Source organism: Trichogramma pretiosum, unplaced genomic scaffold (genome assembly GCF_000599845.2).
Source record: "Trichogramma pretiosum strain Unisexual culture from Peru unplaced genomic scaffold, Tpre_2.0 scaffold9, whole genome shotgun sequence".
Taxonomy (NCBI): Eukaryota; Metazoa; Arthropoda; class Insecta; order Hymenoptera; family Trichogrammatidae; genus Trichogramma; species Trichogramma pretiosum.
The window spans coordinates 166,974-179,728 of NW_019641697.1; the positions used below are offsets into that span (position 1 = coordinate 166,974).

The following is a 12,755-nucleotide window of genomic DNA, read 5'->3' on the forward strand; positions in this document are numbered from 1 at the left end:
ATGATTACAAAGTTTTAATATCAACAATGATAAACAATTTCGGTGAAATGAAATGTAATATGTCTTACAAACTGCATTTCTTGCATAACCATTCAGATGAGTTCCCGAAAAACTGCGGTGATTTTAGCGACGAACAAGGAGAACGATTCCATCAAGATATTAAACATATGGAGCAGCGATATCAAGGTAGATGGGATGTTGCAATGATGGCTGATTACTGCTGGATGTTGAAGAGAGAGAGCCAACGTAGAGGAACTAAACGCAAACGGCAACCTTTACGCCGATCGTTTGAAGAAAAAAAGGTGCGTTATAAAAGAAAAAGGTAAACAGGCATGCAAAATTAACAATATTTTATCAAGTTTTGCCCTCTTTTCATTAATTCAATCTTGAAATAAGCTTAAAATTAGTCAGTATAGTGGAAATGAACTTTGATTCAAATTCACCGACCCTTGAAACATAAAAAATAGGTTTTTCGGACTTTTATATCGAATTTATTATGTTTGACCTTCAAATGACCTCGAAGGTGAGGTCTGAGAGGTCATCTGACTTTAGATTTGAATTCAGCATCCTCAAAAACCCATATAGGAGTTTTTTTCCAATTTTTTAACCTGTTTTTTATGATTTGACCTTCAAATGACCTCTAAATGACCTTTAGATGTCAACATTGAGTCAAAATGACCTTGAATTTGAATTCAGCGACTCTCAAAACATAAAAAAATATATTTTTCGGATTTTTATATCGCATTTTCTAAGTTTGACCTTCAAATGACCTTGAAGGTAAGGTCGTAGAGGTCATCTGACTTCAGATTTGAATTCAGCATCCTCAAAAACCTATGTAGGAATAGTTTCAGATTTTAAAACCTATTTTACATGATTTGACCTTTGAATGACCTTCAAATGACCTTAAATCGATCTGATGGCGAAAAACCGACGACGGATTCGGATTCAGCGACCCCAAAAACATAAAGTCTACTGGGTCCGGTCTCTGGAACTGAGCATTTTTTTTTTTTGTGTGCCTGTGAAATTGGTATGTAGCAAATTTTACTATAGATAATTGGAAAATGTGAGGATGAATATTTCAAAAATTATTTTATATTGTAACAATTTTTATCATAATCAAAGCTTCTAGATTTCATCAAAAGATGGATTATGGTCAATTCTCGCAAGTGGCAGAAAAACTGTCCGATAGGTATATATACAAAAAATTTCGAACAGATAATATATGCCCGATATGTGTAGATAACTAACATAAGGTTAGAATACGAACTGCGCTAATATAAATACAGAAGTGTTAAATAGGTTAGTTTTTTAAAGGCAGGCAAATATTTGTGTGTGTAAAAATCGACGAGTAAAATAATTCCATGATAGTAGAAAGCAGGGTTAGGTCGAATACGTGGGGCTCTCAAAAAATCGAAAAGTCATCTTGGGAAGCCAGAAAATTATTATTTTAAAGTAGTTGTACCAATCTAAAAAATTCTTCATACCACACTAAAAATTACTATGTTACATAACGAAAGCTAATATATATCGACTCTGGGGCTCTTTCCCCAGAGAACATAGCAATATTTGCTAGCGAATGTGTTGATATTTAGTAGTATTTCTCTTCGTGTACATAAAAGCATTTTTCAAGATATTTACGCATATTTCAGTATAAAAAATCGGGATTCTTCATAACAAAAAAACCGGCCTCGAAGATTTCCTCCACTGAAAGCTCCGAGCAAGCTTCGTATCAGGACATCGCCACTGCTCCAATTTAGTTTTTGGTGTAGAAACGTAGGTCATATAACTGCTTATCGGCTTCAATCGACACCGCATCAAAGTCACACTATGGTTTAAAAGTGGAACGATCAACCTCTTCACAGCGCCAGAATTGACTGAACTTGATGACGCAAGCGTCGTCGCAACCAGTGCAACGACAAGAGGCTCTTGGACCGAGGGCGAATATAACGAAGTCGAAACTTTTCGACGCTTACTTGTGCTAGGAGTGGAGGTACTAGCAGAAACAACAATTGCACGTTCGTTTGCATTTAAATCAGGTGCAGCGACCGAAACAGTAATTTTTAAGTCAGCAGCTGCACTAAGAGTACGCTTGAACACAGTGACACTTTTCACTATTTCACTCCCTGACAGAACTTTTGACAGGTTCTGCCGTAGAAGTTTGGACAACTCAGGACTTCTTCTTTTGTTTTCTTTCTTCTAGAAGTTCTGCCTAGCGTACAGATCACCTTTTTTACGATTGTAGTCTTAGAATCCGACCACAAGTGTACTTTTGCATTCGTAAAATCCTCAGTAGCGGCGAAAGAAGCCACGAGCTCTGCCAACAGATTAACACCGCAAAGCTTTAGTCAAGGTATAGATTGAACCTTCAATGGAGCCACTTTAGTTTTCGCCGTAAGTAAGCTGACTCTGACTCGCCTTCGATAAATAACTCGAACATAGGGTACGGCGACGTAAGCGAATTTTGAAGCATCTGCAAAGCCGTGTAATTCAATGTATGCTTCGCTCATAATAACGTTCCATCGAGGTACGACGAGAGAAGGTAATCACTTTAAGTCTTCCTCAAAAGCTCTCCAATTCTCAAACTCAGCGGCGGGCAATGAAACATCCCACTTATTTGTCAAGAGTCACAAAGACTACATAAATATCTTCAGAGAGATTAAAACAGGCTCAATCCACCCTGAAGGTCAAACACGCCCGCAATGCATAATGCCTAAAGGTTCCTATGAGCCCTTAAAGAACATTTTTTCTATCATATAATATTATTTTATTTTCTTTTCAAAAAGTTGACAATTGAAAATGCTTCTCATAAATGAAATTAAATGTGTTTGTCGTGGATATTATAAACAGGATCAGCAAGTAGAGCATATAATCCAGAGTAAATTTGTTATCTCCTAAATTCTTTGCCAATGAATTGGCAGCGATTTTTTATATTTTTTTAATTATATTTGATAGAAGAAAAATTCATACCTTTAATGCTTCTGTCCACGAGGCTTGCAAAAATTTTTTATCTGGATCTAGAATAACAGAATACATCTTTTTGCCGAATAATATACAAACGCAGTCCATAATCAAAGTAATCAAATAAGGTGGCTTAGCTAATTTTCGGACAGTTGCAATATCAGATGCTGTAATCGTCTGCAAAAAATTCATTAGTTAGTGAACACACTTCATTAAATTATTTATTAATCACTAATTTAATATGTTGAATTACTTATAAATAAGCTTGAATTCCGTTAAAGTATACTCTTATTAGGAATAACTTCAATATCAACGTAATCGATAAAGTATTCATTGTAATATTTTACGATTCAATTATGATTAATATTTAAATATCGAAATAATCGTCAAAGATGCATTGTATGCATATTATTAGCCCATAAACCATAAAACGACTTTTAATCAGTGGTTAACTTATTACTACAATAATGCAAAACAGCTTCTTCTAGAGTTTAAGAATACATAAGATATTAACAACATAATTAATATTGCATTAATTTGGTAGATAAATTATAGAAAAAATTCGGCTACGCGAAATTTGAATTCGAAACAAGATTCTGAAAAATAATGAAAATTATATTCTAATGAGAAGGTGCGGCAGATTTTTGCAGATTTTTTTCAGTTGCCATGACAACGTTTATGTATAATTATGACTATGTATATTCGAAGTGCAAGTGCTGAAAGATTTCGCTCTGCAGAGCATAGCAGAAAGATGCCACTTCAGCGCTCGGTATTTCTGTGTTTGAAGCTTCAACTTTAACTATTATCTTTATTACAACGCCAGATTATAGAAGAGCATCCAATTTTACTTCTAAAACATGAAACGTTAACATAGTGTCACATCAAACGCAGAAAAAACCATCCTTCAGAATCGAGCGTCGAAGTAGCATCTTTCAGCTCGAGCGCGAAATGGCATGTTTCTACTCTACACTGCGGAGCGGCATCTTTCAGCACTGGCACGTCAATATACTCTCTACATGCACACTTGTATATGTCACGATAGGCCTGTATGAGTTTTTACTATAAGAATTTTTTGCTGTTAGGAAAATATTATCATGAACAATTCAATAGGAAAAAAACTATTAGAAATTTCATAATAGGAAAAGAGTTTTAAGAAAAATGATCTACCATTCTAATCAATTGGCTAATTAAAAGATATTCATGTCGAAAAGAAGCTAGAATAAAATTAATCTTTTTCATAGGTATATGCATTACTTTCTTAGAAAAGCACAATTCTTTAAAAAAAAAACGCATTTTTGGAGGTACGATCATGACAATTTTTTTTTACCCAACGCGAACACGGACCCCTGGGTAATATTTGCGGTGGTTCCAAGAACATGTGAAAACGTAGAAACAGTCGAAATATAGATGGTGTTTTTTTATAAAAAAAAGTATCAAAACTCATCTCAAAAAAGTGACAGACTACTGCATTCGATAGGAAATTTCCTCAGATTCCTGATGCTAACATCAGGTTTTTCGAAATATTCAATTTAGCCGGGAAAATTGCTATCAAACGAACCAAGCTAACTATCTCAAAAAACTTGGTACGGAAAAACTGATCTTTGAGGTTTTTTTGGATTTTGCCGTGTGAAAAAAAATTATCGGAAAATCTAACAGCACCTTGTGAAAACTGAAAAAATTTCCTATCGAAACCTCATATTCATTTATATTTTTAGTCGAATTAAAATGTTATTCGTGCAAGTTTCGAGACACGTAAAGCTAAGAACCGCGTGACCACGCCAAAAACGTCTTAACAACAAAAATCAAAGAACATAGTAGCAGAAACTCACTCATAAAACCTATTAGTTTGACTGAAAACACAACTAAATATGAGGTTTCGATAGAAAATTTTTTCAGCTTTCTCATGAAGCAGTCGGATTTAACGATAATTTTTACTTTCACAAGGAAAAATCAAAAATAAACCATAAAGTTCACTATTTTCGTACCCCTAAAGCTCTCCGAAAGTTGGAAAGGGTAGAAAATCGAATTTTCAAGTCGAAAAATCACGTTTTTTTTTAATCGGAAAATGAACAATGATATTGTTAAATTTCTGCAAAAATGACACCGGATTCCGACTGAGCACATCTTAAACTCCTTGAGATGAATTTTCGAGATAAAAGATTAACTTAATCTATGGTTTTGAAGCGATGGAAAATCATGGAAATTAATGTACTTTACTATCATTATTAATGCAAAAGGTAAAAAAAAAATTTTATATTATTAAACATACTGCTACTTCTTTTTCACACATTTTCGACACTCATTTAAAGCGATTTCCATTTGTTCTTAATGTCAGATTACTTCATCAATGAAGTTGTTTCAAAAAAAGAATTGTCCGTCGTTTGCATCAATATTTATAGTAAAGTACGTTAATTTTTGCTCAAATTGGTTTGCTCTTTAAGACCTACACATTAAACCAATTGGGCTTGAGTGTTTATTTTTTGAACAAGTATTTAAGCCTTTAAATGGTCAAAGTACCAATACTTTTCCGTTAGTTGAACTGAACTGTTTTAGCCTGATAACATGATAGGCTATTATAATGTATTTATTAACATTAAATAATATTAAAAACTTTATTATGCTTAAAGATGTTGTTAAGGGGCCCATTGGTTACAACTATGCATTAAGTACTAGGAGACCACATAAAAATTGTCAGGACATTTAGTGACCCGGAGATGAAAGGCTCTACTTGTTAGTAAAAAACATTTTGATATTGTAAATAATGCTACGGAAAGTGGAGCAAATGTACGTTTCAATGTCACGATAAAAATTTTTTTGATTTTCAAGGTTATGTTTATGGCCATTTATGGGTGATACTGTACGCAAGAATACTACAAAAAATGGCTTAAAATGACCTGAAACAAAAAACGAAAGGTGTATTTGAACGTGAAATTTTCCGCTTTTTTCAAATCTGCAATAAAAAATAGGGGTCACCGCACGAAAAATCAATTTTCGTTGGCTGTAGCTTAGAGGTTATGTTCAAGGTCAAATTCAAGGTCTCCATTAGTTTTCTCGTCGAAAAATACGTTGAACATGATGTTTTCGAATTGTTTTGAGAATTGGTAATAATTAAAGGACAATTTAGTATAGTTAAGCTCGAAATCGCGATTCAATTTTTGAACTTCGTTAATAATTATATTCTTAATTTGGCTGTAGATTTGGCTCTGAGGCACCTATTAGCGCGTTGGAGGTCTCAAAAGATAGGTCTTGAGATGATTTTAATCATCAGTAGTATTGCGAAAATATTTCAGTAATTTGTTTATGTTCACACAATAAAAAGCGTGTGAGCATTAGGCGGATAGAAGTAAAGAAAATAGGAAAAAACGTAATATTTCAAATGCCGCTATACAGAGTTAGGATGCAATGTTCCGGTCGTAACCTACCTCCTTTTTTAGCTTTTGGCACACGAAAAAACACCCTGCAGTGTAAAAAAATTGGTGTTTCTCCGAGTGAACCTCAGCTTTTACAAAACTAGAAAAATTGCGATTTTTGCGATTTTTAGCAATATTCAAACGGCTCTACAGCAGTCAATTTTGAAGTACTCGAAACTCTGAAAAAAGCAAATTAAAGATCTTAAAAATACCTTTAATTTCCTGATTTCAAAAGTTTGATTGCTTCAAAATTGACTGCTGTAGAGCCGTTTGAATATTGTTGAAAATCCACAAAATAAGCTATTTACTTGCACGACGGTCGAGACGTGGATTTTGACGAAAATCTCGGGGTCAATTTTTTTTCAAAAAGTACTTTTTGAGACGAAAAAAATGATTCGAACCACGTCGCTGACGAGTCAATACACTTCCTTGTAGAATTTTTCAAAAATCGCCAAAAAACAGCGAAAAAACTACGTTTTTTGACACTCATTTGTCGCTAGGCACCTCCAAGAATTTTTTTTCGGGCTAAAACTTTGGGAAAAGTCTTTTTTTTATGTTATTCAATAACATATATTTTTTCCAGATTTTTTGAAATACCACCGCGCACACTTTTTTAAAAAAGTAGGAGAATGACCCATAAGCATACGACGTTCAGTGATCCAGTGGATAAGATTAGTCCAGGGACAGTGTACATACTTTGTATTGATGCTTAACATGGAATATCATGTGTTTAATGTTTATATGCCACCGGTATGTCATTTTAAGTCAAATAGTTATATTAGTTGTATCTGTAGTAACTTTGAAATTTATGTAGTAGAGCACTTACCCGAAGAGCTAGTTCAGCGTCGCGTAAAGCTGGTTCAGCCGCTTGTAACTTTTTCTCAGCAATAGCTTTTTCTTTAACAATTATTTTCAATAAATGTTCAGCTTCATCTTTTGAAAGTTGTACTTTGGATTTAATCGTTTCAGCTTCCTGTCGTTTCTCATTAACTGACCGTAATATCTATAAATTAATAATATTTATTTAATAAAATTTTTTGCTTATTTTTATGAATTTTCATATTTTTTTATCACTTGAATTCTGTCAATTTATCACCAGTGTTCAAGCAATTACCGAAATTGAGCAAAAGTTGCAATTTCGACTCCAAAAAAACATATTAAAATTCTGGTCCATTCGCTCGAGACGAAAAATTTTATTTTCAAAATTATTGCATAATTAGAAGTGATAACTATGCAAAAAATGTCACATAATTCAAAAGAAATGTCACAAAAATCGAATTTTTTTTCTCAAATGAGATTTCACCCTTCAAATTTAACACTTCGGATGTATTGGCAAAATGGAACACTGGGTTTGTTAAGTTTATTATATAGAGTTTATTTGTATAATAAATATAAAGTGATAATGTATGTATGTTGGAATAGAACGGCTTATCGCTATGGATCCGACCAGCTACGCTTTCGGTTGTACTCTGATCCGACTGGCTGCCCAATGACGGGTCTGTCAACGTGCCCCCATTACCTACTGTGCATCTGCAGAGAGACTCAGTACAAACACTTATTTCGAATTATACGATCAAAAAGATTCAAATTTTTGATAAACATAAATAAAGTCCTCGAATTACGTTTAATACGTATGAATGTATGATCGTTTAGCTAACAGCAAATGTTTCATTTGTCAATATATTGTTAATTGATATAATTTCAAGTTTCTCATACATATTGGTCGAATTATTCAATCGATTTATACTCTGTCTCGATGACAAAGTATGTATCCTTCAGTTTGGAAAAAAGTAGAAATTATAGCTTAAGTTAAAAAAGGTGTCAAAAACAAAAAAAATGTATTCAAAAAATTGATGCTGTCAACAAATTCAATTTGAGGCAAAAAATGAAGAAAATAACATTTTATTCAAAAATTTAAGCGGAGAGAGCAATTTTGTCAATTTGGAAGAAGCTGAGGATTGGAAAATAATATGAATGGAAATGATTTCAGACTGCTAAGCAAAAGATATTTTAAACGTCAAAAAAGGCGCATAATTTGACCAATGTATTTACTTACTCACAATACTTACAAGTTAGTTTTATCCCTTGGGCCTTAAGGTCCATATTAAAAGCGTTTCCTATTTTATTCAAAAATTGTTGTAATTTTTCATTTCAAGATAGATGCACTTAAACAAAAAAATGCAAATGACATAAAAGTTTTAACAATTCTTGAAGAATACTAACATTAAATAAATCTGTAATTCTCTTTCCCTTTATCACTCCATTTCAGGAGTGATACAATGAGAGAAAATCCCTTGTGACGTTCGGATACAGCGATACGGATGGGGTTATAATAGTTATTAATTCGTTACGCGATTCTATCTCTCTATTACAGTAAGTGACCCAGTTTTCATGAAAGTATTCGTAACGAAATTTTACAAGCTCTATACATTCGTGCGCTACTCGTACGCGTGCAAAAAGCCGAATATCGTTGCATTAAATGGGTCAAAATCATTAATTTTTATAAAACCAGACCCAGTAGACTTCATGTTTTTGGGTTCGCTGAATCTGAATCCAGCGTCGGTTTTTCACTATCAGATCGATTAACGGTCATTTGCAGGTCATTTAAAGGTCAAATCATGAAAAAAAAAGGGTTTAAAAATCTGAAACTATACCTACATAGGTTTTCGAAGATTCTGAATTCAAATCTGAAGTCACATGACCTCTATGACCTCACACTCAAGGTCATTTGAAGGTCGAACTTAGAGGTTCAATATAAAAATCCGAAAAAACACATTTATTTTTTGAGGGTCACTAAATCTCAATTAAAGTTTATTTTGACTATATCTGGGCATTATAAGGTCAATTTAAGATCATTTAAAGATCATTTAAGGGTAAATATAGTAAATGCGATAAAGTAACGGAAAAAGATAGTGTATTGGTTTTTGGAGAGGACAAATTCAGATTTTTTATTGAGTGACCCGTAGAAAGTCGAGATCAAGGTTATCTGAAGGTAATGAAAAGAGAGATTAAGTCAATGAAAATTTAATCCAAAAATGTTGCATGCCTTTTTACTTTTTTCTTTTGTAAATCACCTTTTTTTTCAAACGTTTCAAAGTTGCTGTTTGCATTTAGTTTCTATATATTGACTCTCTCTCTCTCTCTACAACGAACAGCAGTAATCAGCGATCATCGCAACATCCCAGCTACCTTGATATCGCTGCTCCATATATTTTATGTCTTGAGAAATCATTCTCCTTGCCCGTCGCTAAAATCTTCACAGTTTTCTGGGAACTTATCAGTATAGTAATGCAGGGAATAAAATTTATGAGACATATAACATTCCATTTTGCCGAAATGTTTCATCATCGTTGAAATTGTATGATCGCTTCTGTGATTACCTTGTAAATTTTTTAAGCTAACCCATACACCATGGTCCATCGAATATTCCTTTTTACAATTTTGCATCGGATTTATGAGAAAACTTGGATTTTAAATAATTGTAGCATTCAACATAAAAATTCGGCTAAATGAAATGTAATATGTCTTATAAACTGTAATCCTTGCATAACTTTACAGATTAGTTCCCAGAAAACTGTGAAGATTTTAGCGACGAGCAAGGATAATGGTTCCGTCGAGACATAAAACACATGGTGCAGCTATATCAAGATAGATAGAATTTGTGATGATGATTGATTACTACATCTAGGCTGATGGCTAGATGTCGAAGAAAGAGAGCCAACATAGAGGAATTAAACGCAAACGGTAACCTTTTCACCGATCGTTTGAAGAAAAAAAGTGCGTTACACAAAAAAAGGTAGAAAGGCATGCCAAATTACGAATACTTCATCAATTTTTGCCCTCTTTTCATTAACTTAACCTTCGAATGACCTTGATCTCAACTTTCTACAGGTCACTCAATAATGAAGCTGAATTAGTCAGCTTCAAAAACCAATACACAATCTTTTTCCGTTACTTTATCGCATTTACTATATTTACCCTTAAAAGACCTTTAAATGACTAGGTATAGTCAAAATGAACTTTGATTAGGATTCAGCGACCCCGAAAATATTAAGTCTACTGGGTCTGGTCTCTAGTATTTAACTTTTTTTTTATTTTGTGTGCCCGTGTAATTTATTGCAATAATATAATGCATGGAAAATAGTGTTCAATATTCAATCTTTCTATTTCATAAACTTAAAAGAAGAAATGAAATGTCTTATACAAGAACACACGATACAATTCAAAAATTTGATTTTCAAATATATTAATTTTTTATACTCACAGTCTCAACTTGAGTATTTTTCACAGCAATATTTTGTTGATTTTGGACCAATACTTTACGTAACTCATCTACTTGAGCAGCAGCATCTACAAGTTTATTTAATCCCTTACTCATTCCTGATGCTGATGCATTAATGTTTTCAAGGTTACGTTTGTACATCAATTTATACGCTTCAACGAAGCATAAAAAGGATTTAGCAGTTACGTAGGATCTTCGATGAAATTTATTATAATACTCTATACATGTATCATTGACTTGAATTTGAACTTCCCCCATTACTTCAATTAATTGGTTTTTAACGTCAGTTGAACACATCACTTTATAGTCATTCAAAAAATGAAAACTAACTGCTCTCAATGCATCTTTAGGCCATGGGGAAAACCAGTCGACTGTGCATCCAGATATTACTCCAGGGAATTTTAGAGTTCGAGAGCGAAAATTTTCACCAACCTGAAAAAAATATTTATTATGGTTTCTCTGCATACTTTTATTTATTATTATACTTTATTTACTAGAAGAAAAAAGTGAGTATTAGTAGATTATGCTTCTTTGAATAAAGTCCCAGTATTTTAATGGAAATCTTGAAAATTTGTGAATAACGCCCTTGCAGTTTTTTCGTAAAATATTCAAGTTTTTTTCATCAAACTAAAAAATATCTAGAATTAAGGAAGTATTCTGGTAGACTGTAGAACAAATATTCTATTTGTGACTTTATCGTGAAGAACCAACGATGCATATGACAATCAGTCGGTTTGGATTGAATAAAGAAATGCTTGAAATGTACAAAAACAACATAGTTTATATGTGGCCGATTCTCTGTGAAGTCGAATGGCCAAAAAAATTTTTTTTCTGCAAATATGAAAAACTTATTGTATTTGATGTCAGATTTGTCCCAAAAAATTTTTAGAAAAATTGGGGCCTTCTATGACATTTTTTCAGAGGCTCAAAGTTGGCCATTTTAGGGTCTTTTTGAAATTCATGAAAAATCACAAATATTCAAATAATTCCTAGATTAAAGTAGAATGATTCAGAGATGTGCGGCCGACAGTATGATAAGGTAGGAAGTCGGGTTAACACTCGAGCGCCCGTTCGAGGTTCAGGGCAAAGGAAGAGCCAAGTTAACCTCGGACGCGCTGCTCGGACCATGTGCACTGACGATCAGACCGCGAGAGAATAAGGACGTGTCAGGGAGTGAAAAGTCGCGTGTCAGAGAGACAGTGTTGGCCTTGGACGTTGATCGTGAAGAAGTTGTGTGTGGCAGCGGTTGCAGTTGAGTCGTGGTTGAAGCTGCGTGTACAACAGAAGTCGTGGTGTCGTGTCGTGGAGAAGCTGTATTGCAGCCTTGGAGTGCAGAGTGGCAAGAGTGGAGTCGTGAAGTGACGAGGCGATTCGCGAGTTGCTCGGAAGGAAGCGAGCCGAGCAAATACACTGTACAGCGACACCCACACGGATTGTCGGAGGCATCTCCGAGACGAACAACCACGAGCTTGGACCGGATACAGACCGTGGGGACGAAACAGCTGGGGAACAGTGGAAGAAGAAGAACGAAGGCCAAGGCATCGCGTCGGAGCGAAGAACTAAGGTTGTAGATTGTATTAGACTTGGTCGGTCACGCACGTGTATGTGTGAGATTGCGTAGTGTGGATGGATGAGTGATAAAATAGAAAGTATTCCGCGTCGTAGCATTGTTGTATGAATGGTCGTGAAAATCGGAGTAATTGTTGTAGCAAGTACCTTGGACATTTTAAGCATACGTGGTTCGAGTCTACGTGTCGCGTTTCAAGCCTGTGCGTGGCCATCTTGCGCAGCGGTACTTCCGCCTTGGACGCTCGTGTGAGAGCAAGCAAGATGGCACGTATTGTCTTCGTTGCGTGTGACCAAATCGCGCGTCTGCTAACGCGATTGGGAATTTGATTGAGACTCGCGTCGGGCTAGCGTTGTAACCCGCGTTATTTGTGTGCAAAAGTACATTTCGGAAAGTCCTTTCGCGACCCTCTATCTGTTATTTTCAGCTTGGACTAACGAAGTTCGCCGCGTACTTGGTGGCGGCTCGACCCCTTCTGAGGTAAGACTCAAGGATAGGCTACCCCGAACCTCTGTAAAGAAATAATAGGACTGCAGGC

General features: G+C 34.7%; 1 protein-coding gene across 1 annotated transcript in view; it reads right to left on the reverse strand.

The window, feature by feature from the left end:
• The window catches only part of LOC106651296 (dynein heavy chain 8, axonemal), a 170,198-nt gene that overhangs the window by 41,814 nt on the left and 115,629 nt on the right, over positions 1–12,755 (reverse strand). The window contains exons 28-30 of the mRNA XM_023462255.1: positions 10,633–11,082; positions 7,195–7,371; positions 2,968–3,135 (exon numbers count right to left, since the gene is read on the reverse strand). Coding sequence (XP_023318023.1) covers positions 2,968–3,135; positions 7,195–7,371; positions 10,633–11,082 — 795 coding nt within the window. The remainder of the gene's footprint in view (positions 1–2,967; positions 3,136–7,194; positions 7,372–10,632; positions 11,083–12,755) is intronic.